Raw genomic sequence first — 27,860 nt, 5'->3', positions numbered from 1 at the left:
GATACTCAGGTAAAATTCTTCAGGATGAAGTATGAAGATCCTGGCTCAAGTAAAGTACCTATAAATGCTCTATATTTATTGAACACATTGTCATTTATCAAAGATGTTCATATTCATCTTGTTACCTGATCCTCATCATAATTCTTCAAGGATGTCTCAGGATTACAGGTGAACAAATGGAGGGTCAGGGGGAGCAAACAATAAATAATGGAGCTGATTTTTAACTTATGTCTGTCTGACTCCAATGGCAAAGTTATCAAGAATCTGGGGAACCAATGTGGAAACTTATTGTGCCACATCTTTTCCAATAAATTAATGTACAAATTTATGTTTGACTGTTATATAGTACAGTGAAAATGTCTTTTATACATAGGCTCCTTTTGTAAAGTAACATTACTATAGTAAGTTCATAAGTCCCTTCCTTCCTTCCTTCCTTCCCTCTCCCATCCCTCCATTCCTCCCTTTCTGAAGCATTACTATACAGCCCAGACTTGCCTCAAATTGCTCTGTCGTCTAGGCTGTTATCAAACTCTTGATCCTCCTACTTTAGCCTCCTGAGGATTGGGATTACAAGTGTGTACCACCACACCTTTATATTCGAGGATATGATCCAAAACATGGAAGTAATGTATTAAGATTTGTACCTAAATGTAATAAGGACTTTTGTGACTGAGAAACTTTACCTGTAGCAAAGTGGGCTTAAAATTCATTTCAGCAGGCGGCAAACCATAGGGTTCTTCTTCTGAAATCCAGTACCTTACATATCATTCATATGAAGCTAGATAATTGAGAGGTGAGTATATTAGAACCTTTCCCTAGACTTGCAACTTTATATGGAGAAAACTCCTCTTTGCTGTCCCATCTTGTCTTCTTCCCTACTACAAAACAGTTGTGGGATTTCTTTGGAGTACAATGAACAAGCAAAATCAAAGGTGATTTATCTCAAATATTTGAGTGTCAATGTGGTTGTTTGGGAAGGCCTTCCTAGGGCATCTGCCCATGATAGGTAACATTACTAGACAATGCTCGAGATGCTGCTGTTGAAACGCAGTCAGATTGAGCCCAGGTCAATCCATTTGTGGTAATTTCATGTGCATAAAGAATACTACCAGCCTGTGGGGAGGGGAGGATATAATTATCTACATAAAAATCTAGGTGGCCTTACTCCAGACTTAGAAAATAAGTTGGTGTCTTTAAATGCACACATAGGCAGATGAGGTATTAAATACTCCATAGAAAACCAAAGGTAAACAATTGCTTTAAATTAGAGTTTAGAGATTGGAGAAGGGGTTGGATTTATTCCAGGTACTTGGGTTTTCCAAGCTGATAATGAATATTCAGGTATGAGACTACAGTTTTCAGGCACTCAGAAATGGATTTGCTTTTTCTTCAAGTTCCATTTCTAAATCAAAGTAGACTAATGAGCTTGCTTTTCTAATGAAAGATGTGTCTTTTAGGAAGCAGCAGGCACAGGGAGGCCCCTGGCACTGGACCGATATAAATATGAACAGATGAGGAGTTTGGAGAGGGAAAATTAAGTGTCAGTCAACTGGTGTTAAGCCATTCTGGAATGGTGACAGTGTTCATGGTAGACACAGGCTCAGGGTATAGAGAGCCTTATGATAGAGGGTCATGCTTGAAAGAGATATATCTTCCTTCTATTGAGTGACAGCACTACTAAAATGCTTTTGGAAATGATCAATAGGTTTGTAAATAAAAGGAAATGATTAAAAGGTCTGCACATCCCTGGAAGATGTAGGATAGGAAATTATCTCTGTTTGGCAATTTAGTAGGCTGAAAGGAGAGGTAGTTTTTCATTCCAGGTGGCTCGCTCTACAACATACACAACAGTTAGCCGTAGGATACTCCTGGTTATTCACGGCCTGCCTGTGCCTGGGTCATCCTGCACCTGTTACTGATCTCAAGTCCTTAGGTAGTTTATTTTAGCTTCCATTAAACAGCATCAGGCCAGTACCATTATACCCGCTGGAGAGCTCTGTTCCTCATATCCAATCTTACCCTCTGTTGGCTTGTGTTTCCTGCTTCTATGCTGCTCCTGCTTCTATGCTGAAGCCAAGAATAAGGAGTGGTATGTTTAAGGATAAAAAGGCACAAGCTCTCTGATAGCCACATTGTATTTGAAAAGCTCAGCCTGCATTGCTGGTCCTATTGGCTGAATCATAGAGGGAAATCAGGTTTAAACATTCAGATGGTGGGGTGGGGGAGGGGGAGACTACGAGAAAGGAAAGTATCATACCTCCCAAAGTCATTCCTGCTTCATAGCATTTCCGAAGACGGCAAGATGGACAATTTTTCCTTCGAAATTTATCAATGGTACAATCATTTCTGCTGGCACACAGGTACTTCTGTTTTCCTAGATAAAGAATAAGAATAACAGACTTGTTAATGTGTTTCCAAATTCTTTGAGATTTTCTAGACGAGAAGACATGGAGGTGTGTGTGTGTGTGTGTGTGTGTGTGTGTGTGTGTGTGTGTGTGTGTGTGTGTGTGTGTGTGTGTGTGTATTTATGGTAGAAATGGATGGACAATGGCATTAAACAATTTGATCACACAGGATCTATTAAAACAGTCATTTAATTCTCTACTATATACTCAGATTTCATAGGTGCTTTTTTTTGTCTAGGGAAACAATTCAGATTCTTCTGATACTTACATTATTAGGACAACTCACTACTTTTTTTCACAGTAGGATGCTCAATCTTGAGTAAAAGATGAAAATTCTCAAGAGAAAACAATCAGGTGAGGAAATTATCACTCTTTTTACCATGGTCCAGATGTATCCTTCTACCGACACTTGTAATCATGCATAAAATTGTACTTTTTTTCTCAACACCTGTGCAGACAAAACTTCCATAGAAAGAAATCTTTGATATCCTTGGGACTGTTTAAATTGCTAGTGAACACACTCCCAATCCTGTGAGTTACAAAATTCAAACAGAGATAAAGTCTACTTTTTTATGGTGAGTCATAGCAGCAAAAGGAAGTATTGCAAATCCAGTAGGAGAACAAAGATCACCATTGTGCACAGCTGGAGTTATCACAGATAACTCAGACAAAAATACATACATGTTGGGCTGGGAAGGTGGCTCAGTGGTAGAGTTCTTGCCTTGCATGCATGAGGCCCTGAGTTCGATTCCTTACCACTACATAAACAGAAAAAGCTGGAAGTGGTGCTGGGGCTCTAGTGGTAGAGCACTAGCCTTGAGCTGAAGAGCTCAGGGACAGTACCCAGGCCCAGAGTTCAGGCCCCACGATTGACAAAAACTAAAAAGGCATACATACACATGCATGTACATACACATGCATGCAAGCATGAAAGTCCTTAGGGTATCAGGATGATAGCTACTCAAAGAAAGACATGGAGGTCCACCCAGAAACAGATGATTTGCTCAATATTTTGTTCTTTTGCATCCTATACAATCCTGGTATGGAGTATGCTCTCAATAAACAGGGACACACACTGAACACACACATGGAACAGAGGAATATGTAAGCAAACAAGAGTTACCAACATTTATAGACAAAAAATATCTTTAGCTTCTCTGAAACAGCTGAACTTCTCATGTGCATAGCCCTGTTCTGGCCTGAGCTTCTATATTCTCCTCTGCCTTTTCATTCTTCAAGACCTTGGCATTTTCCTTTCATATATACTACTATAGATAGATTGAGATTTGGGGGAAGTTTATTCTGGCTGAGGAGGAATGTTTATGGTGGGAAAAATACAAGCAAAAAAAATGAAAGAGTGCTTGCTACTTGGTAGAGGAAAAACATTTCCACAACCAAATAAATTGAGTTATAGCTCAGTTTTTCTCCCTTCACTGTGTTCAAATGTATAGACTAGTTGCAGAAATGCATCCATTATAGGAGGTTGTTTTATGTGGGAGATTCAGGAGTAAACATGTCAGCAAAGCACTGCTTTCAAAAGCTACTTGCAGAAACACAGGGTTACCTTTACTCTCATAAAAGACTTTTTTTTCCTTCTCTCCCTTTTTTGTTTTCTACCCTCATTCCTTGTCTTTCCATATCTTCTTTCTTTCCTCCTTTTGTCAAAGGATTCCAAAATAGTGGGTATAAAGGCATTGTTAAAAATTACACTGATAGTCCTTTCATTCCAAGGATGAATTTGGGGACAGTGACTTGTATAAAGAATCTTACCAAATTAAATGCCTTTGAAGAGAATACTGTCATTCACTGGGCACCTATTACAAACTAGGCCCGTGTAAGGGGTTTACATACCCTCTGAGTAAAATGCGCCAGAGCTCTGAGCTAGAGACTCTGATCACATTCATTTATCAAATGAGAACACCATGGCCTCCTGACCAGCTGTCTTTCTTTTTGCTTTTCTTTTCTTTTGTGCTGGTACCAGAACTTGAACTAAGGGCCTTACATTTGATTGGCTTGCTCACAGAATGTGTTCTACCACTTGAGCCTTGCCTCCAATCCAGCATTTTGCTGGTTAGCTGGAGTTGGAGTTTCAAGAACTTTTCTGCCTTGGCTGATATTCAACAGTAGTCCTTCAGGTCTCTGGCTCCTGTGTAGCTAGGATTACAAGCATGACCCACTGATGCCTGGCTATGGCCAGTACTCTTTCTACCTAAATGGATACTCTTTCTACCAAAGGATTGGATACTCTTTCTACCAAAGGATTCCATTTATATAGACAGAACACCCAATATGCTAATAGGTTTGTTTCTGTTATTGAATAGAAGTGCTGAAAGTGGATATCTTCATGTCTTTACTGATCTTAGAGGAAGTACTGAAAGCTTGTCACGGTTTATTATGATTCAACTATAGGTTTATCATATATGGTCTTTATTTTGTGTTGCAGAACATTCCTTTTATATATAACTTGTTGAAAGTTTTTATCATGAGAAGATGTTGAATATTGTCAAGGGCTTTTTTCTGACTCTACTAAGATGATCATCTGTTTTTGTCTTTCATTCTGTTGATGTGATATATTAAATTTACTGAGCTGCAGATGTTGAACTATTCTTGCATCCCAAGAATAAATCCCATTTGATAATGGTGAATTGTCTTTTTAGTATGCTGTTGAATTTGGTTTACCAGTATTTTGTTAAAGAATTTTTTGAAATCTATGTTCATCAGGACTATTGACCAGACTGGCATAATATCCTTGGTTTTCTCTAAATCACAATCTATAATATGGCTATGAATCTAAGACTTTAGAAAGAATTTTAAGCACTGATTATATCACTCATACTCCTCCACATAAGGCTTGAATCATCTCTGTAGCACCATTGCAAGGTAGTTGCTCTGTCTTTCTCAACCCATTACATCTCTAGATTCTAAGACTCTTCCTTCTAGAAACTCATTTTTTGTCTACAATCTCTGACCCATCAGATCTTAGTAGAAACACAGAACCTCTGAGTTCTATAGAGCTTCAATATGTTATTTGATTCTTCAGTTGTAAAGTGGACACAAATTATTGAGATTCATCAATTCAGAGCAAGTTGGTGGTAGAGCCAGTTCCAAATCTGGCAGCTGCATCCAATGGAGACATGATTGTGGGTGGTTATAGTCTTAAGATAAAGCATTCTGAGGTGTCAAAGCATGGTTTTTAAATGCAATATTAATGTTACAAAATGATTTAATTGTGATATTCCACACATGCATTATATACTTTGATCAAATTCAAACCCCTATTACCCTTTTTATTCCCCTTCACAGGTACCATGGCCCTGTAAGTACCTTCTCTATACATAGTTGTCAGTGAAGTGTGTAATTGGGACCTGAGATTGCTCCAAGGTAGTTCTAGAAGGTCCCATGTTTCCACGCTGTCATATAGGTTACTGAATAATAGTACAGAGGATACAAAGTCCTATACAGCTCTCCTACATCAAATACTATAAGAAATTAACTCAGTTCTTTGACATGATTGAATTTCAACTGTAACATACTATCAACAACCTATAATCAAGATTCACAAAATGGTATTGTGTAATGGCTGGCAAAATACAAACACCTTCCCTTATGCTAAAATATTCTAGGCCACAGAAGAGTTCTAAACTCAGTTAAATTCTTTGTAACCACCTTAAATATTTGACTATTTTAAGTGATCACAGAATAGGCTGGCATAAGATATGGTGCATTCAGGTTGGCTCTGAAAATTCTTGACTGCCTGATGGTGCTCTGTGTCTTTCTTCATGGTCCTGTTCCTTCATCATAAACCTTAAGGACCCTTCAAAACCCCAGCATGAACTGAGACTATAGGATTTCTTTTTTAATCTACAGACTTTGCAAGTTGTCTAATTGTGTGTGTGTGTGTGTGTGTGTGTGTGTGTGTGTGTGTGTGTGTGTGTGTGTGTGTGTGTGTGATGGGGGGAGGTCATCCCCTAGTGTTTCTATGCAGTAGAAGTTGAAGTCAATGTTGGGCTAAGGTTCTTTTCATTTGTTCATTCTAAAAAACATTTGGAGGGCCAGAGGTAAGGCAAGGGAGTTACACACTCTTCATCAGATAAATGAAGAAATAGTCACTCTATCATTTCCACTATTAACCTAGAGAGAACGTAGAACTTCTTTTCATGTGCAAGTTCTGGAGCTGAAGCTCAAGGCTGGAGCTCTACTAATTGAGCCACAGCTACGTCTAGCTTTTTTCTGGTTAACTGGAAATAAGAGGCCCTCAGACTTTCCTTATAGGACTGGCTTGAAATAGCAATCCAGATCTCAACTGTCCTGAGTAGGAGAATGTAGAAGTTTTTACACTTTATATAGCAAGGATTGAGGAATCTATATGAACAAAATAAAGAATCCTTTGAGGTATGTTAGAGAAGACTTGCATCAAATGAAAATATGTTCCAGGCTCCTAAATGAGGTTTAATATTACAAAATTTCAGTTTTCCCCCAATGAATTCCATAAATTTACAATCTAAACAAAGTATTGATAAAATAATCCTAAAGTTTATCTGGAGGAATAAAATGTGTTACAAGGCCAAGCTATTTGTGAAAAGAAGTGTGGTAAGACTTTTTCTACTAGGCATTTAAAGTATTATTAAGCCATAAAATTATAATAGTTTGATACTGACTTCAGTATAGGTCAATTAACAGAAGAAAGCAGAAAAGCCTAAAACACACATAGTATAAGAAATATATCATTTCAGTTCAGTGAAGAAAGAATGGATTATTCACTAAATGGTGTCAGAACAATTGGTTGATCATTTGGAAAAAAATATTACTACTTAAAATCAAAATAAATTTCAGGTGTTTATAAAAAAACAAGTAAGTCACTGAAGTACTTTTAGAATACAGGTGAAAATAAATAAAAATTTTAAGGTGCAAATGGATTTTTAAAGGCAAAATAATGAAAAATACATACATAAAAATAATGACAGATTTCATTAGAAAATATTTGAATTACTTATGTTGCATAGGCATCATAATAAATACATAGACAAACCACATACTAAGAAAAATTGATACCATCATGTATGGGAAATCAATGGTCAATATCTTTGATATCACAAGATATCAGTACAAGAATAGGGAATTAAATGAATAGGCAATTACATGAAGAAATACAAATGACTGATAAACATAAGAAAATAGATCATTCTCCCCAGAAATCACTTTTTTTTTTTTTTAACAGTCATGGGGCTTGAACTCTGGGCCTGGGCGCTGTCCCTCATCTCTTCAGCTCAAGGCAAGCACTCTACCACTTGAGCCACAGTCCCACTTCTGTTTTTCTGTGGTTTATTGAATATAAGAGTCTCACGGACTTTCCTGCTAAGGCTGGCTTTGAACTGCGATCCTCAGATCTCAGCCTCCTAAGTAGCTAGGATTACAGGTGTGAGCCACCTATGCCAGGCTAAATGAGCACTTTTAACAAGTCCAATTGATAAAGATTAAATATTATGTATTGTCAAAAAGATTTTGTTGATGGGAATATAAATTCTTCAGAGAGCAATTTTGTAATACTATTCAAGTAATTAAAAATGCATATAATCTTTCACTAGAAATTCCACTTCTAGGAATATTTCATAAGAAAATAGAGAAGTACAAAAGAAATTCATTGTAGTATTATTTAAAGAGGGAACTTTTGAAGCATTTAAATGTCTAACATCAGGGAAATGATCAAATAAATTATTCCATATTCATGCAAGGGAACACTGTGCAGTTATTATTGATGATCTCAATGTCTTTTTTGTAATTTGCAGTATATTTTTAGTATACTGGTTTATAAAATAACAAAAAATAAAGCTCTTAAACAATACACTTGGTTGGATTTTATTTCTAATATGTAAGGCCTTACAAATCATCAAGTTGAGTTTTTTAAACATTTTGAATTGAGAAATAATTGTAAAGATTGTATAGATGATAATTGTATAGATGTGATATTCAGATATACGTATTGTAGAAAGATTAAGTGTAGTTAACATCCACAGCTTGACCAAATTATTTTTTGTTGTGAGAATGTTCAAAAGCTACTTTTAAAATCAGTTTTACAATATACATTATTATTAATTATGATTACATGTTGCACAGCAAATTACTAGTTTGTTCTTCCTGTCTAACTGCAATTTTGGACTCTGACCAATATGACCATTTTCTCCCATCTACTCCCATCCTTTCTACTCTCAGCCTCTGTTAGTCCGACCTCTTTTTAGCATTACTTTTAATTGCTATAATATGGAAAGAACCAAAATGCCATACTAGATGAATGGGTAAATTCAATGTAGTACATATTCAGATTGGAATGCCATCTAGCTTTTCAAAAGAAGGAAATCCTTTCATTTGTGACATTATGAGTAAACATGGAGTACATTGTTAAGTGAAATAAGCCAGGCATATGACAAATGCTGTATGGTGCCACTTATATATGTGATGTAAAAACAATTAGAACTAACCAAGGGTACTTTTTTCTTTTGTACTGAACCCTTTGTACAAATCAAATATGACATAGAGGGCTATATATAAAACAGATAAAAGTAAGTCTAATCTGCCTGAAGCAAAGGAAATTTGAAACTTCTGCAAAACCACCCCATTTTCCCTTTTTGTGATGATACAGACTCATAGAACACCTTAGAAAAATTCTGAAAGATGTATTCCCTCAAGACTGTGTATCAGCATAAAGACCTACTGATTTATTCCAACATTAATATCCCCTATTTTACAGATTGATAAACTGAGATTTAAAAAATGGAAGAAGCTTCTTAAGGTCACATATCAATATCCAATATCAAAACAAGATCAAGAATCTAGATGTACTCATTCTCAATACCAGCAGTCTGATGTTAATCTCATGTATGATAATAGATGGGAAAATGTATAAGATAAAAAGCATCACGCAGACCTTATCTTAAATAGTAAACTCCTTGGATGGCAGATCAAACAAGGAACTCTTCAGAGAGCATCTAACCAACATTTTCACTTTCCAGATGGGGAAACACATCCAGGGAGCAGGATGGACCCGAATTATATGAATCAATGACAGTGATGAAACAAAAATTCCACTCTCCTACCCACCATATTTTCTGCAGATGTGCTTTATTATCTTGAAATTATCTTCATATTAATTATCTCACTAAGTCATTCTTCACAGTAGAGAGGATACATACCTTATTCTTAATTCATCTATCAGGAAACATGGGATACTGAGTACTTATTAATACCAGCTCAGTTTCAATCCAGGGTCCATATGCTTTCTACTTAACCACTGAGAAAATACTTGCTTCTCTCCTCATGTATCTGTCCTGTTTACACTAAACCTACCAATTGTCTCTTCAAAATGAGTAGGAGTAACATTTCAATTGCTTAAGGAGAACAATGGAGAGAGGTAAACCTGCTGTTTTCATTCTTCAAGATGATTACAAAGATGTTGCCTATTTCCTTTGGAAATTTTTCCATGCAGATACTATTCTTATTTTAGAGACGAGAAAAATAACACTCAGAGACACAGAATGACTCAGTAAGTAGCAGATGCAAGAAAGGAAGTCAAGTGTATATGACCGGGGTGTGAGGTTGAGTTCAGTGAAATGGGGCCTGGCTATATGCTTCAAAGACAGAGCAAAATTGATTGAAAAAAAAAGAGTACAGAGCTAGAAGGCAGAAGATCTGAGGACTAGTCTTGCAAAGTCATTTTGTGACTTTATGTATATCTCTACTTCTCTTTTACCCTCAGTTCCCTTAATCTATGACAAGAAAGGAGTGTGGGCCATACTAATAAAACAATAGTGATCCATGAAAGGTAGGCTCAAATATTTTCTATTCACAGAACTTTTCTGGGAGTCTCAGTCTACTGAATATGACTCCAGGAGAACAGAAGCCAGTTTGTGCTCCTAGCATGATCTAAAGATTTTTTTTCTCAAAGAATCAATATACTTCCCTGTAGGGAGTACTTCCCCTCCAGAGTGATCAGATTTGATTGATAAGAATCAGCCTAATAGTTACATAGGGTCTTGTAGATGGACATAATATTCTCAGGATGAGGTGGCCAGTGTGGCTAGTATATAATAAAACAGGGAAGGAAGCAGAAGAAGTGGAATAAATGACAAGACCAGGTTGTGTAAGGCAAAAATTATCAAACTTGGCTGACAATAAGAATGAGAGGAGAGTTTACAGAATATTGATGCGTGATCTTATTTCTGGTAGTTCTAAGTGATTGGGGGTAAAGTGTCAGAAAGATGATTTTAACAAAGTTCCTCTGGTGCTTTTCTAATGCTTAGCTTGGCAGTAGGGGACTGCTGCTGCTGGACTCTGTAACTAGTCAATATTCATGGAGGTTTGCAGCTGACACTAGATTAATACCATGATGAATATATGACACTGAAGCATATCTGACATTTCTCTTCTGTGGACTGGTGAGTCACTAGGTTAAAGGGGATGGGAACACCAAACAGATAATATTCTTCAGCTGAGATCTGGATAGACTGCACGGGAGACGTAGAGGATCCAGTCTCATGAAGGAAAGAAAGCACCAAGAGGAATGGCTCAGCCTTTCTGTGAGGATCATCTGACATTAGAGAAGACCAAGATTTATGTTCTCAAGCTACATTGGAGCTGGCTTGTACTGACTTGTAAAAATGATTGTGAATACCTCTTCCCCAATTTATACTGTGTCATCACATTCATAGTAGTTTAAAACTAGCCAGGGTAATAACACTTACATCATAGAAATGAGTAAACACTGAAAATTAACTCAACCCATAGAATGCAAACTTAAGAGTTCTGCTCTTGGGTAGGTTTAATCCTTTTGTTGCTGGACCTCCTGGTTCATTTTCCCCTACACTTCCAGCCAAGCATATCTCTAAGACTTAGTGAATCACAGCCCATATAGACTCAGTTGCATTTTAAAATACATTACCAACCTCATATGTGTTATGTAATAGATGTCTCCTGAACAGCAGTGTACAAATTTTCTTAAGCTGAAATATCATTTAAATATATAGTAAGGATTAATCATTTAGAGAATTTCTTTATAGAACACTTTAGGAAGACTAAGATAATAATCCTTTTGTAAAATGAATAGTTACTAACACAGTGATCAATTTTGTTAAACCTAAATTTTGTGTGATAGCCTCACAACTTTGGTAGAGGATAAGTGGGCAAAACCTCTCCCCCCCACACATGCACACATATACACACACTCATATATACACATATACATCCATACTTTGACCCAATGTATATTTGCTTTGGTATACACACACATACACACACACACACACACACACACACACACACACACAAATTCATGGCAGCTCTGTCTGCACAATACTTGAAACAACCTGAGTATCCATCAATAGAGGAGTAATTAAATTATGATACAGCCACACACTATAGCCATTAAAATGTTCCATTTATACTAATATAGAATGATCTATGAGGTATACTGTAAATTTAAAACAAGGTACAAAACAATATTGAACACTAGTGTGATGAAGAAAAATGTTTATAAATGTTTATATTGTATCTGTAAGCATAAATGGAAACAAATATATTAAATACAAATAATTAATTTTATAAATTAAATCTTTACAATAATAGTTATTTTGCCTGTGAGTAAGATAACTAAATGTTTAGTCCTAGCTCTATTTCCAATGTGCCTGGACCCAGGAACAAATTCTGTCCTTTTCTCTGGACTTTTGTAGTTACTTCCATCTACATAATCAGAAGTTTAGATTTAGTAATACTTCAGTGAAAACTAAAATAGGTTGTTCCCAGCACATCCTAGTTTCCAAATTTTAGTCAGCATTCATAGGAAATATACTGACTATTCACTCCACTATGTAATCTGGGAAGTTGGTCTCCTAAAAGGATCAGAAAGATGGTCTCTGTTGCTGCCTTAAACATCAACTAGTTAGTTAAATGCTTATTAAAAAGCCCAATGATCTAGCTTTCTGCAGAAGTCTGTAAAGGAGGAAGAGAAATTATAGTTCCTACCTTTTAGGAGTTTGCAATCTAGAAGGAGCTAACATTAATTAATTAATTAATTAATTAATTAATCAATAAATTTATATTTGGTCTAGCGATTAAGAAGCCCACTGGCATTCATGGTAAGTTAGACTAGTGGTCTTTAGTGTCTGTTCATTAGCAAGCCCAGATTTAGGAGTCAAAAAACTGGCTTCTAACTGCCAGTAATGTCATTTGCTAGGAGTAAACAAAATAACTTGGCAAGCTGTGAAACTTCTCAGATACTGCTTCTTATTTAATAACATGCATTTACCTTTGCACAGCTGTAGTGTTTAAATGAAAGTATGTGTGAAGGATCTGGCAAATTGTAGGTACCTGATAAACCAGACCTATAGAATGATGAGCATTCTTTTGGGAATCACATGGAATTTGGAGGGGCTGATCAAGACAGAAATGTCTGCTGAAATGTTTATTGTATAACACTCAAGTACTGCATTTAATGTTGTTTACTTATCAAGTGTTCCACAACAAAGGAACTGTCATCAAATTATTCAGTTTTTTTCTTCTTATAGAGTTTTAAAAGTATGTAGTCATTGGTGATCGAATTTGAAAACTGAAATGCAATCTTCAGCTTAGAGCTCTGCTTCTGGGTGCTGTTCTGATTTGGTTTCTTAAATATTCACAATGATTACAGTGTGCCTCTTAAAAGACCTAGATGCTACTTGATGAGGATGGAGAGAGAAAGGAAGAGGGAGAGGGAGAGGACAAAAGGAGGGAGATTGCGAGGGAGAGAGGAAAGACAAGGGAAGTTTGTAAGGGAGGAAGAGAAATTGTAGTTCCTACCTTTTCAGAGTTTGCAATCTAGTGGGAGCTAACATGAATACACCCATGGCTGAAAATAAGAAAGAGAAGCAGGAGTTGAAGAAGAGGGGTATGAGAAAAAGAAAGCAAATAGGAAGGAGAGAAGGGGGATGGATGGGAGAGGAGAAGTAAGAAGAGAGGAGAGGAGAAGAAGGAAAGTCCAAGCCTTGACCTCACTAAGGAACTACTGGACTTCAAGAAAAGCTAAAGAATCCTTTACATTATTAGTATTATTAGTACAATTAGCATTATTAGTATTCTCTTGGATAAATGTCCAGAAGTGGAATTGCTAGGTCATAGGTTAGTTCTGTGTTTAGTTTTTTGGCCTTTTTTTGAACCTCCATAATGTGTTCCAGAGTGGTTGATCAAGTTTACATTCCCACCAACAGTGTAATAGAGTTCCTCTTCTGGCTGCATCCTCAACAGCATTTGCTACGATTACTTTTCATGATAATAGCCATTTTAACTGGAGTGAGGTGTAATCTCAGGGTTGTTTTGAGTTGCGTTTCCTTTTTTTTTTAACCGTACAGAGGAGTTACAATTACATGGGCAAGGTAATGAGTATGTTTCTTATCAAGCATTGTTGCCTCCTCCTTTGTTTCCCCTTCCCCGCCTCCTGCCAAAGTTATAAAATTCTTTTTTTTTTGACATAATGTCTTGTACATCTCATTGTTGCAATGGGTCCACCTGAATCCCTATTTAAACAATTTGTTTTTTCCCTTCCCCTCCACATATTATACCAACTTCAAGTACAGTGAAAGCAGGGGTTATACCGTGGGGGAGGGATATACAAAGAAATCATCTTATAAATATGTTAAAAACAATCGCAAGAAAGAAAAAAACATTAAACAATGTGTCTATAGGCCATTTTTACTACTTCTGAGAAGTCTCTGAAATCAGCCCACTTACTAACTAGTTTAATTTTTGGGGTTTAATTTTTGGAGCTCTCAGTGTATTTCAGGTATTTAGGCCCTGTCTGATCTATAGCTGGTAAAAATCTTCTCCCATTCTCCCATTCTGTGGGCTTTCTATTTAGCTTGTTAGCTGTGTCCTTTTCCATGCAGAAACTTCTAAGTTTGATGCAATCCCATTTATCCAGTCTATTTTTGATTTATTGTGGTTTTGGCTTCTGGATCTTTGCCTATAAAGTTTTGACCTGTACCTAGGAGCCCTAGTGTTTCCCTTACCCACCCTTTCCTGTAAAAGTTTCATGGTTTACCATCTTACATTGAGGTATTTGATCAATTTTGAATTGATACTGGTGCAAGGTGATATATATGGATCTAGTTTCAGTTTTCTGCATGTGGCTATGCAATTTTCATGGCACCATTTGTTAAAAAAGATTTTTCTTCCAGCCTATGTTTTTTTGCTCCCTTATTAAATATTAGATATTTATAGGTCTGTGGGTTCATTTCTGGGTCTTCTATTCTACCAGGACATGGGTACTTGCAAGAGGGGGGCAAGGGAAGTAGAAGGGAGGAATGAAGGGGAGAAGGGGGGGAAATGCAGTCAAGAATTCAACATATATACCACAAAATTAAGAAAATTAATGTAAGGGGTGGGATGGTTAGATGGAGGTGAAAATATCAAGAATATGACACAGATTAAGATGCATTGTATACATAAACTTATTTCTTAGATGGCAAAAACATTCAATACATATCCTACAAAATTAGGAAAAGTAAGGGAAGGGTGGGTTGGGAGGGATGAATGAGAATGTTGAAAGAAGTGACATTGAACAAGATGCATTAATTCATAAACTGCTTTGTTGAATGCCAACTCTTTCATATAACTACTTAAACATAATACAAATATTTTAAAAAGAAGCCAAGTGGGAGAAAACAAGGGAGGGATAACACTGAAAAGATGTACTCATTCCCTTAGTTATGTGACTGTAACCTCTCTGTACATTACCATTACAATAAAAAATAAAATAAAATAAAACACATAAAAAAAGAGGCCAGTACTTATCCGAAGGTAATGCTGCATCACTGGGTTCAGCTTCGTCTAACATGTGACTGCCATCTCTATTGAGAATGTAAGCACTTCTGACTGAGGGAGCAGGAAGGAAGCCTTTATCCATCATTTTCTCCAAGTTTTTACTAAGGACTCTTTTGAGTGATTTTCCTTTAGGAAGTTATACCCCGATGGACCTAAAGCACTAAGAAGCCTAAATTCTTTTTTTTTTATTCTAGGAAAACCCCACATAAGTACCAAAAGATTAAGAAAGGACACCTCTTTTACAAAAAAAAAAAAGGTCAAGGTATGATTCTTCTGTAAGAATCAATGGGAACTACAAAAAGAGAGAAGATCCTGTGTAGTATATACAAAGAAATGTTACATGATGGTAGTGTGATAGATGTGTATTCAAGTTCTTGTCCTGCTTCTTACTAGCTGCATTAGTAGACTTGAGTTTAGCCTACTATACAATAGAGTTAATAATGCATACATTTGTCACAATATTTACATGAAATAATATATGTGAAGCAATTTAATACATCTAGAACACATAGGCATTTACTAAAGATTGTGCCAGAGACACAAATAAAGTGAGTTTTTAAAGATGAGACCTAATGAAGATGTAAAAAACATTGGACAAAAGAGGATAGCAGTTGTTATCAAATGTTATAAGACGATAAACTATCAGGATAATAATCTGTATAGAAAGAGAATACTAATGGCACGTGTTACATTCTTGAGAGGAAAAATGAGGTAAAATTTGCATTTCACAGAAGGCCTATTCTTGATGAAATATAGAATTTTCACAGTAAACAAAGCCTTGGTATTCGAAGCACACAAGATGCTGTATTTGAATGAGAATGATGGTTAGAAAGAGCCAAGATTGACACGTAAAACAGGTTGTTATTTGTTAGTTCTCAAAACTGGAAAATATTCAGTCAACCTTGGGCAAGTACACTGACACTTTTTGCTTACTACTAAAAACATCTGTTTCTCTTATAAATCAATCCCATTTTTTTGTATGGGTACAGGGTCTTGATCTCAGGGCCTAGTTCCTCAGCTTTTTCATCTCAAGGCTAGCATTGAGCCATAGCTCCACTTTCATCTTTTTACTGGTTAACTAGAGATAAGAGTCTCACAAACTTTCCTGCCTGGACTGGATTTGAACTTCTTGGATTTCAGCCCCCTGAGTAGCTAGAATTACAAGCATGAGCCAATGCACCCAGGCCCAAACCATTTTTTTTGTTGATTGTGGGCTTGAACTCTGGGCCTGGGCACTGTCCTTGAACTCTTCACCTCAAGGCTAGTGCTCTACCACTTGAGCCACAGCACCAATTCCAGTTTTCTGGTGTTTAATTGGAGATAAGAATTTCACAGACTTTCCTCCTAGGCTGGCTTTGAACCGTGATCCTCAGATCTCAGCCTCCTGAGTAACTAGGATTACAGGCATGAGTCACCAGCACCCAGCTCCAAAACCATCTTTTAAAGCAAGGTATTTTAAAGTTGCCTAGGATAGCTTCCAACTCACTATGCAGTTGAGGATGGTATCCAACTCATTATCCTCCTACCTCAGCCTCCTGAATGCAGGTGTAACATGAAAATATTTTCTTCTTATAACTATCTTAAAACAGACAAATTTGATTCTTTCCTTAATGTGTATTTTGTCCTGTATCTGGGTGATTAAAACCTGTTAGATCAGTTACAAGAACTGACCAACGAGCATGATCCCAAAAATATATGGAAACTAGTGGGGCATTTTGGCATTTTGAGTACTAAAGTACTTTTTCTTTGCCTCCCAACTTAACAAAGGAAGAAAAGTCAACCTACAACATCCACATTTTTTGCAATATATTTGAGTTCCCTTAAAGAATTCCATATGGAGAATTAGTTTGCATTTCCTGTGGCACAGTAGGGCAACTTGTCTAAAACAATCCATGAAAAATTTCAAATTAGTAGAAAAGAGCATTAATGTTTCCAAAATATGCACTTAATATTTAAGGAGATAAAAGTTCTTATTACTATTGAGTTGGTCATTACACACTGTATGTATCAAATTATCATACTTCATAAATACCAACATTTATTTGTATATATTTTTGCATTATTTTATGGCCCCCAAATGTTGATATCAACTTGTTTATTAACAAAATAATGGCTAATGTCAAAATGAGAAACCTCTCATGGCTAATAGATTAAGTTCCTTTATAACATAGAATGAATGTTGCTCTTTTTCATTTATGATTTGGAAGGTCAGAGGACTCAAAGGTAAATGCCAGTAAGATTTCCTTGATGGAAAAATATAACCCTCCATCACATCATAGCCATCTTGAATAGCATCAGCTGAGATCTGACTTCACCTGTTATTTTTTTCTCACTGTCCTCAGAGTACCTAGGTATCTGAATGTATTCTACATTATATTTTCAACACCAAAAGTGTACCAGAGATTTCCCTGGAGATTAGAAGAGTCATCTTTGGCTTTAAAACATCATAATTATTAACAATCCAGAGCAAGGAAACTTGTGAAATTTCATTTTAAAAGATACTTGCAAATATCAGGAATGGAAAATTACATTCTACTAATGTCAATAATAATGGAATTATTGAAGCTGAGCCACTATCACATTGAGTGTGTCCCTTCTCTGTTACCTAAGCACCAGACAAGTTCTCTTGTGAATCATAAACATTTATATCACTTGCATTTATAGGTAACTTTACTACTTTCAGATAATGTTCCTATGAATTATCTTCCTTGGGCCTTATACAAATTTAATCAAGGTAGTTATAATTATGATCAAACTTGTCTAACTGCCATGTTCAGACAGTTAAGTAAGAGATGAAGCTGAAGAGAGGAAGTCATTATTATGACCAAGTATTCTGACTCTCATTCCTATCATGTTTCATAACTTAAATATCAATGAAAATGTTAAATTGCAGTTACTCTGCTGTGCTCTGCAAGGCATGAGAAGTAATTTACGTATTTCATTAAGAGATATATAAAATTATTAAAATGGATCATTTTAGAGATTTTTTTTTGAAAATTCACTTTTGGTAGAACATCTGATTTGCCTGACAATACTGACTAAATAAAGTGTTGGAAATGGCAAAATGCTTATTATATTATTCAATGAAAAATTACTAAACACCTACTAAATGCCAGGATCTATGTTAGATACTGTTTTTATACAAACAAAAAACAGACAAGACTTTAAGAAAAAATATCATATATGCTTAAGAAATTCATTCACTCATGCATTCATGAATTTATTCATTATTTGTTCAATAAATACCTACAAAAACCCACTCTGTGCCTAGCAATTCTATGCAAAATTGGACAAAGAACTAAATACATCTGCCTTGAATAATATTCATTTTAATGCATGTATGGAAGGAGAAGGTCCAGGAGAAGAGGCAAGTCCAGAAGAGGACCGGCTAATAAAAAACAAATTGAAGCTGTGCACCTTGTCTCATGCCTATAATTTTAGCTACTCAAGAGGGCTTGGATCTGGGATAGGAAGCGGGCTCAGTGGTAGAGTGCTTGCCTTGCATTCATGAGGCTCTGAGTTCGATTCCTCAGCACCACATAAGCAGAAAATGCCAGAAGTGGTGCTGTGGCTCAAGTGGTAGAGTGCTAACCTTGAGCTGAAGAGCTGAGGGACAGTGCCCAGGCCCAGAGCTCAGGCCCCACAACGGACAAAAACAAAAGAGGCTTGGATCTGAGTATGCTGATTCAAAATTAGCTTGAGCAGAAAAGTCAGATAAGAACAAATAACTCCTATCTAATCTTAACCAGCAAAAAGCCAGAAGAAGAGATATAGCTAGAGTGGTGGAATGCTAGCTTTGAGCTCTCTAAAAGCCAATTAAGAGTACAAAGCCTTCTGTTCAAGCACCAGTATATGCACCAAAAAAAGAATAAATTAGAAAATTAAATTGCATGCTACAAAGTAACAAGTGCTATGTAAAAAAAACATGGGCTGGGCACCCGTGGCTCATGCCAGTAATCCTGGCTACTCAGGAGGCTAAGATCTGAGTATTGTGGTTTGAAGCTACCTTGGGCAAGAAAGTATGTGAAACTCTTAACAATTAAACACAAAAAAGACAGAAATGGAAGTGTGGATCACATGTTAGAGCACCAGCCTTATATGTGTGTGCTGGTACTGGGGCTTGAACTCTGGGCCTGAATGCGGTATCTTAGCTTTTACATTCAAGGCTGGCACTCTACCACTTGAGCCACAGCTCCGCTTTTGGCTTTTTGGTGATTTATTGGAGATGAGTGTAAAGGACTTTACTGACTGAACTGGCTTCAAACTCTGATCCCCAGTAGCTAGGATTATAGAAATGAGCCAGTGGCAGCAGTAGAAAACACAGTTTTAAAGCAGGTAATTTTCTGTTGATTCCCTGGAAAACTCCACTCTGGAGGATGTGTTTAACTGCATTTAGAACTTTCTAATTGTGAATAACTTTTTTTGGGAGAGAGTTTACAAAAATAAAAAAGAGACAGCACCCAAACCCTGAGTTCAAACCCCAGCACACACACACACACACACACACACACACACACACACACACACACACACACACACACACACAGAGATCTAAAATAATAACCCAACAGTAAAAGGTCAGCAAACTAAAGAGAAAGCACCAGGTTGTAAGAAAGAGTACTTAGAAATAAGTGAAATGAAGGATTTAAAACGAATATGCAACTTACAGAATGGGAGGAAAAGTTTGTAAATCATGTATTTGATAAAGACTTGTAGAAACAGATAATGTACACACACACGCACACACACACACACACACACACACACACACACACACACACACACAGATGCCACAATAATAAAAGCCAAACATCCAATGTTTTAACATTGGCAAGTGAAATATTAATAGAAACATTATTCATGATAGGCAAAATAGAAATGGCTTAAAATGACATCTACCAAAGAATACATAAACAAAATTTTGTATAGCCATATAATGAAATATTATTCAGCCAGAGAAATGAAATACTGATACAAGTTATAACAATGAACCTTGAAAATGTTATGCTAGATACAAAAGGCCATGTATTACATGTATTCATTTATATGAAATTTCTAGAATGTAGGACAGAGTTTAGATTACTTGCTGTCAGGGGCTGGGAGGACGGAGATTTGTGAGTAAGCACTTATGAACACAAGATGTCTTTTTGTGGTCATGAAAACCCCCTGGAAGTAGACAGTGGTGATGTTTAGAAAACTCCTTGAACATAATTTTAAAAAGCTGTACACTTTAAAAGAGTGAATATTATGGCATATAAATTATTTCTTAAATTAAAACCATCCTAGAGTGCCTTTCTTGTGCCAGTAATTCTTAATCTCTGGGAGAGAAGTCAGAAAAAGAAATCAAGAGAACCTTGTAAGCTAGAATAACTGGCCTCATTTAAAAGAATCCAGAGGTCTTTAAGGTCATTCCAGTCATTAATGAAGGTGTTCTACCTTTTCAAAGTCCTATTTTGTAAGGTAGGCTGCCATTGACAAATTCTTCCATATATATCACCTCTCAATACGTTCATGAAGTAGAAAGGACAAAACCCATTAATGGCTTTGTGGATGCGGAAGCAGAAGTCCAAAGATGCTCCATTATTTGCCTGGAGTCACATGACTGCCTTTCTTTGTGTCTCCTTTGTGACTTTATTCTGCCATTGTTCATAAAGTAGTCTCTTTGCTAAAAGAAAATGAACTCTAACTCTTCTGGATTTCTCATCTCATTCATTTCATTCTATTACTCACTTGGTCGCATCTACTGACAGGAAGATTCTATTATCTGCAGTGCAATGGGGTGGGATTTCAAAATAGCCATTTGAAACTGCAATCCTGGTATTTCAAAATGGAGCCTTGAGAATGGCTATATCCACATTCAATCCTTCTTCCTCTGGCCTCAGTCCACTATTCAGTCATTACTTTGTGCCATTACCATGTGAGGATATCCAGCGGTGTATGAAATGCTACAGGTCACTATATACTGCAGGAATGGCCCTTTTCCTCATTACATTTTGAAGAAAGACAAGTGTATGGCAGATTCTTTTCCATCACCCACTGTTGTGCATACTGAAAATTATCAATACAAGCTGCATATTATTTTCTAGCTGTTTTCTTTTCTTCAGTCTAAATGAAGTAATTGCTGTACTTTCTCCTTTGCTGACCAAGGAATATTTGCCAGCACATGTAAAATTTTATGTTCCTTGGATATTTAAGAATTGACTTGTACTTTACAAGAGGCCTCTCAACTACACGTGTGTTGTTTATGCTTTAATCTGAGATCTATTTCAGCCAAATTTTTGATATATTTATAGGTAAAAGAATCAATTATCATATACTCAAAATTTTCCTTTTGTCTATCTGTCATGACTGTTCACTGAAATTACCCTTTTAAAAGAGTAATTTCTTTGTTGAGGTTGAGAGAGATGATTGTATCATTTGGGAAATGAATATCTACCCATAATGTTGTGATAATCACTTGTAATAATGGCTGTCTTTGCTGGATGCCACTGTCTCACACCTGTACTCTAATTATTTGAGGGTCTGTGATGGGGAGGATCATAGTTTAAGGACATGTTGGGCAAAAATGATTGGGGTGTGCTGACAAGTGTCATTCTAGTTTCTTAGGAATTGCAAATAGGCACACACCCTGGAAGAAAGTATGAATGTTATCTCAAAATCAGTGAGTGTAGAAAAAGGACTGGAGGTGTGGCATAATAGCAGAGCACTAGCTTAGCAAGACAAGGCCTGAGCTCAAATCCCAGTACTGCCATAAATAAAAACATGAAACACTCTCCTAATAATCACAGTATACTTCATGGTATAACTTTTGAGTAGTATTTTAGAATATGGAATTGCTTCAAAAAGAGACAAGTTTGATTCATCTTTTATGTAAAAAGCGATTAGGTTCAACTTTTTAAGCTCCCTAAAGAACATAGTATTTACTTTTATACTTTCAAGACCTAAAATTTTATTGAATTGTTGCTTAAAATGACATTTTCACTGAGATTTTGGTTTAATATAAAGTTATTTAACTAACACTATCAAGAGTCTGTTTCAGTTATAAAATACTCTAAAAGAAAAATACTCGAAAATAAATTCCTCAATGTGTACTATCAAAATTTAGTGATTGATGGATTAATATTTCAATAGGTTTTTGGCCGAGAGAGTATGCTTCTTAAGCAGTAGCCCAGGCCCTGCCAGATCATGAGGCTTTAGTATTTTCCTATAGTATCTTTCTGGGGTGAAAATAACCAATATAGGCAGTACCTGGATTTGTAAAATTTTAAGTCTCATCCCTTTGCCCTATGATGGCTGTTTGAAAGCCTCCCTTTCAGTCAGTCTTAAAGTTTAATAAATTCCACTGCATGTAATACTAGGTGTCCCTGGAATGAAGGATGGAATAGGTCAAGGGAGATGAGAGGACAAATGTCAGTTTGCTGTCTTCTTGTCAGTCCACTACCACCACTACTGCTCCAAGCCACTTGGGCAGCAAGAGCAAACAAAGAAAAAGACCTTCAAAACAATTTCACAAGATCCATGTGTCTGCCAGTAGGGATATCTATCCATGAAGTCAAAACAGGCACATTAAAGGCTGAGAAGCATTCTCACTGTGGAGCACAGATAAAGTTTTAAGGGTGATGGGATTTGAAAAGCCCATGTATTTATAAGTAGAACAAATAAATTAATTCCAGTAAGATGACCACTGTAACTTCAATTGTACACAGCAACTTGGGAAACTATGCTGTTGCCAAATGTCAGATCAAAGTAATGTGTGCTGGAATTTAAAACACTACACAATGAAACAAAGACTTGCTCTTGGAGAAAGTTTTGCTTCTGTCATAAATCCTGTAACTGATCTGCACAAGCTTCTCTAGTAACCTTTCAGCTAAGATGGAAAGCTGAGCCTCCATGGGAAGGCACTCCTTATGATTTCCTGGCCATTTTCTGACCACTGTTTACTTTCTGAGAGACAGTAATTATCTCTATAATGAATTTATGTATCTGTCTAGTCCTGCATTATGCACAAGAGATTGGCTATACTGTCATTCCATTTGGAGGTTATCTTTGCAGTATACTATTGGGTGGAGGGTTATGCAAAATTCACTCTGAAGAGCATTGGGAGGTATATCAAAGATATAATCATGATGCATATACAAAGCAAAGATGCATCCAAGGGAGAATGAAAAGCCCTTCCTAATCACCTGCTCACTATACAGCAGGGCCTGCTAGCTTTTACAGAGGAACTTATAATCCTGTCTGATGACTGGTGTGCACTGATTACTTTGTGTGTTGAGCATGCCACAGTGCCCTTCTCCTGCAAGTTTTTCTCATTTCCAAATCTCTCATGGTTTTTTAATGTCTCAAAGAGGATGATTTATACCAAAATGTCCCCTTAGGCCACGACTCCTACCAATGTTGCCAAATATACACTGCCTTATTTAAAGTAATCTCCATGCTTCTGTTGTGCTCATAATCCAAGCATAATTCCAAGTCAAGTGGGTGAAACTTAATCATCTCTTCTCCTTAACCTTCCCTTTACTTCCCTCTTTTTCTTTTTTAAATCTTACCAAGTGCTTGATGTGTTCATTTGAGCCTTGGTTCCTCAGTGCTTATACCTGTACCTTCCTAGTGCAGGTAAACATCTAATGTTCAGAACTTACTTTGAATCCTATTCATTTCAAAATAGGAGATGAATACCCCATTCTTCCAGAAGCATGCTTAGAAACCTATGGATAGTCTGATTCCCCATAATATGTCCTGATGATGGCTAAGTATATCCTAAGAACTAAGGTCTTCCAAAACAATTCCATGTTAAGGGATTTGACAGTATAGGATAGAAGTTTCCAAAACTATGACAGATCATGGTTGTTAACATACTTTTAAGAAGAGAGAGCATACTGGTCTTAAGGCCTAATGTCTGTAATCTTAGCTATTTAGGGGATTGAGTTCTGAGGATCATAGTTCAAAACCAACCTAGTAAGAAAAATCCATGAGACTCTTTTATTCAATTAATCACCAAAAGGTTGGGCATGGAGGTGTGTCTCAAGTGGTAGAGTGCTACCCTTGAACAAACAAAAAGCCAGGGAGATGGCAAGGCCCTGAGTTCAAATCTCAGTTCTTAAGTCATAACCTGATTACATGTTCCCACCTACAGCATCTTTTGATTATTGTTTTTATCAACCTATGACCTAGTATTTCCACTGATGGAAATGGGGCCTAAGGAAAATTTCACAATAAAAGGAAAAATATAAGAATAGAACTTAAGTGGATGGAAACAACCGAAATTTCCAAAAATACAGGCACTATCAAAACGAAAAATAACAATGACTGCACACATTCTGCAAGGGGGTGGGGTCAGACCTAGAGGAAATGAAGGTAGCTTTACTTGTGTTAGAGTGGTGAACTTTTCAAAAAGCCACTAGTAGAAAGTGTGTATCTCTAACCAAGTGATAAAATTGCACATATTAAAGAATGAAAGGTGAAGCTTACCAGGGTCAATGCACTCCAGAAGCTACTTTTGATGCATTTGAAATAAAATTACGGTTTCAAAAAAGGAGTTTTCCTCTAAGGAGCTCAGAGTATTGGAGGCAAAAGATCAGTTAGTGTATTACTGAAAGATAAAACAGGAAGTGGTAACAACCACGAAAGACACCCAGGAACGGCTGTAGTATGGGAAAGGAAGGGGCACCTTTCTATGGGGTAGAGGCTTAATGGAGGAGGAGACATGTGAATGTGGTGTAGAAGAAAGATAAGACTGGTATAGAGTTGTGGAGAGTAAGCACTTTAGACAGATGATTAGAGCTGGAGTACAGATGAGGAATGGGGAGGGGAAAGATTGCATTGAGGGAGCAGAATAGATTTGACTATCTTGTTGTACAGTTTCTCATAGTAGCCTTATAAAGCTAACGGGAAATGAATAGTGATCCTCCATGCCAAAATAAAAACCAGTAGTTCCCGCTTGTAATACTAGCTACTCAGGAGGCTGAGATCTGAGGATTGAGGTTCAAAGATAGCCAGCCTGGGCAGAAAAGTCCATGAGATTCATTTTTTTTTTTTTGGTCTGTTGTGAGGCTTGAACTCTTGGCCTGGGCGTTGTCCCTTAGCTCTTCAGCTCAAGGCAAGTGTTCTACCGCTTGAGCCACAGCACCACGTCTGGTTTTCTCATTGTTTATTGGAGATAAGAGTTTCACGGACTTTCTTGCCCAGGCTGGCTTTGAACCTCGATCCTCAGATCTCAGCCTCCTGAGTAGCTAGGATTACAGGTGTGAGCCACCGGTGCCCGGCTCCGAGATTCTTATGTCCAAATAACCAGCAAAGGAAGTGGTACTGTGGCTCAAGGAGTAGAGCGCTTGCCTTGAGCGGAAGAGCACAGGGACAGGGCCCAAGACCAGAGTTCAAGCCCCACGACTAACAAAAAAACAAAAACAAAAAACAAATAACCAGCAAAAAGCCAGAATAAAAAACCCCTATCAAGCACACTGAAATAAAATTTGAAAATGCAGTTTATGTTGAGTTTATGTAAATCAATTAGTTGCTGTCTAATTCTAAATACTCCAACTAATTAGTGCTGCATAATCTCTCATTTTGTACTTATCTCTATCATGGCACTTATCAAAATGGTATTTAATCTTTGTTTCCACATCAATATGTCACATTAAAATTTGAGATCTTTGGGCTGGGAAGGTGGCTTAGTGGTAGAGCGCTTGCCTTGCATGCATGAGGCCCTGGGTTCGATTCCTCAGCACCACAAAAGCAAAAAGAGAAAAGCCGGAAGTGGCGCTGTGGTTCAAGTGGTAGAGCACTAGCCTTGAGCTGAAGAGCTGAGGGACAGCGCCCAGGCCCAGAGTTAGGTAGGCCCCACGATTGGACCAAAAAAAAAATGAGACTCTGTGTCTCATTCATCACTGAGTTCCCACCTTTGTTGTGCTGTCTTGTTTTGTTTCCTGTCAACTCTTTACCCATCTCTTTCTCCCCAAAGAGATGAGGTCTGACACAAAACAGATGCATAATATTTATTGAACTGAGGTGAATTGGGTGCCTTTCACTTCGCTTAAGTCCTCATTGCTTTAGTATTCCTCGTTTGTAAGGTAAGAAGAGTTAAATTGAGCTACCACACAGGACTGTTGTGAAAATTAAGTAAGCAAGTAACATAGTACCTCAACTACAGAAAATGTTTTGGTAACATTGGGTACTGTTTTAAATTTATTTTTGTTTTGGCCTAGAACTCAGTACATAGCTCAGGATAGCCTCAAGTTTCTGACCCTCCTGTCTCTGCCTTCTGAGTGCTGCCATAAGCCATTACATCTAACTGGGTGCTGTATGATTATCACCATCATTACTGTTTGTTGGTAAGGCTTCCAGACCCACTGATGGGAAGAGACCTTTCAAATTGTGTCACCTTGTCATGGTCAAGATTGTCCCTGGGCCAGGGCAGAGGTTCTGGGCCTGGAGATTTTTGTCTCATATCTTATCACATTGCTTCTGGTGTACTTCAATACACTTTTCAGTATGAAAGTTGCAGCGTGTCTTGGAGGTCAGGTGCACTGGACTGGTAGCTCCCTGAGGACATGATTAGTTCATCCTGATCTGGGATCTGTCATAAAACATGCTTTTTGAGAAAATGATGAGTAGAAGCTATTGTCTTGATTTCTTTCCCCCTGCTATGAACTATGACAATACAAATGAGTTTAGAGTTTCTGCTAGTAAGAGCCTAAGGGCCTAGGATCCAAGAAGCACAGTGCTACCCACTTTGTTATGTTCTAGTCAATCTCCTTAGTTTTTGGTACTTGGGAGAAGAGTTACCTATTAAACTGCAAAAGTGTACATGCCTGGAAATAATCACTATCCATGTGAATGGCCACAGGAGAATTACTCCACTGTAAAAATTTCTATAATAACATTGGAGACCTAGAAAAGTGTTGTAATTTACTGGGGGACTGATTTTTTCTTCATGCACTAGGAGGCACTGGCAGCAGTGTTTAGTTTACTTCATTCTTAAAAGTCTGAATTTCTAGTGTTACCTTATATCATTTGGGTAACTTCTCTGACAGTGCTCATCATTATCACAATTTTACAGGTGAGAAAACTAGGCCTAGGTTATGATTTCTCATGATGTTGGTTAATGGCAGCAAGCCCTAGCTCCTAGTCAGCTATTGGATCATCAACACATCCTTGACATGTACTATAAGTTTTGATGCTTAAGAGATTAGGTGTAGTAAATGCATTTTAACTTAAGACAGGTTCTGGATATAATACCATCATGAGCTGAGGTATTGAACTGAAGACAAAATCTGTTCCCCCTACATCAAAAAAACTCTAGGATAGAAAACTAATGTAAAATCTCACTAGCTAGGCGAGAAGTTGTTCTACATTTCCTCACCATACCCCTTTCTATTTGTTTGCTACATCTCTCTCTGCTCCTGTATAATTTATACATAAACTTGTTTCCTTGTTCTTGTCAAGTTGCTAAAGAACTCGTGTGTGTGTGTGTGTGTGTGTGTGTGTGTGTGTGTGTGTGTGTGTGTGTGTGTGTGTGTGTGTGTGTGTGTGTGTGTGTGTGTGTGTGTATACACGCACGGAAGTAAAGTAAGGGTTTTCACTCAAGGCTGGTGCTCTGCCACATTAGCCACA

General features: G+C 37.1%; 1 protein-coding gene across 2 annotated transcripts in view; it reads right to left on the bottom strand.

Moving 5' to 3' along the window:
• Ar (androgen receptor) overlaps positions 1-27,860 on the bottom strand; it is a 179,028-nt gene that overhangs the window by 42,428 nt on the left and 108,740 nt on the right. For both annotated transcript variants that reach the window (XM_070040231.1, XM_070040232.1), the window contains exon 3: positions 2,258-2,374. In XM_070040231.1, the coding sequence (XP_069896332.1) occupies positions 2,258-2,374 (117 nt within the window). The remainder of the gene's footprint in view (positions 1-2,257; positions 2,375-27,860) is intronic.

This window comes from Dipodomys merriami, unplaced genomic scaffold, assembly GCF_024711535.1.
Source record: "Dipodomys merriami isolate MVZ:Mamm:240054 unplaced genomic scaffold, mDipMer1.0.p SCAF_3, whole genome shotgun sequence".
NCBI lineage: Eukaryota > Metazoa > Chordata > Mammalia > Rodentia > Heteromyidae > Dipodomys > Dipodomys merriami.
Note: the sequence above shows the minus strand (reverse complement) of the source record. Positions and strands in the feature narration are given on the sequence as shown.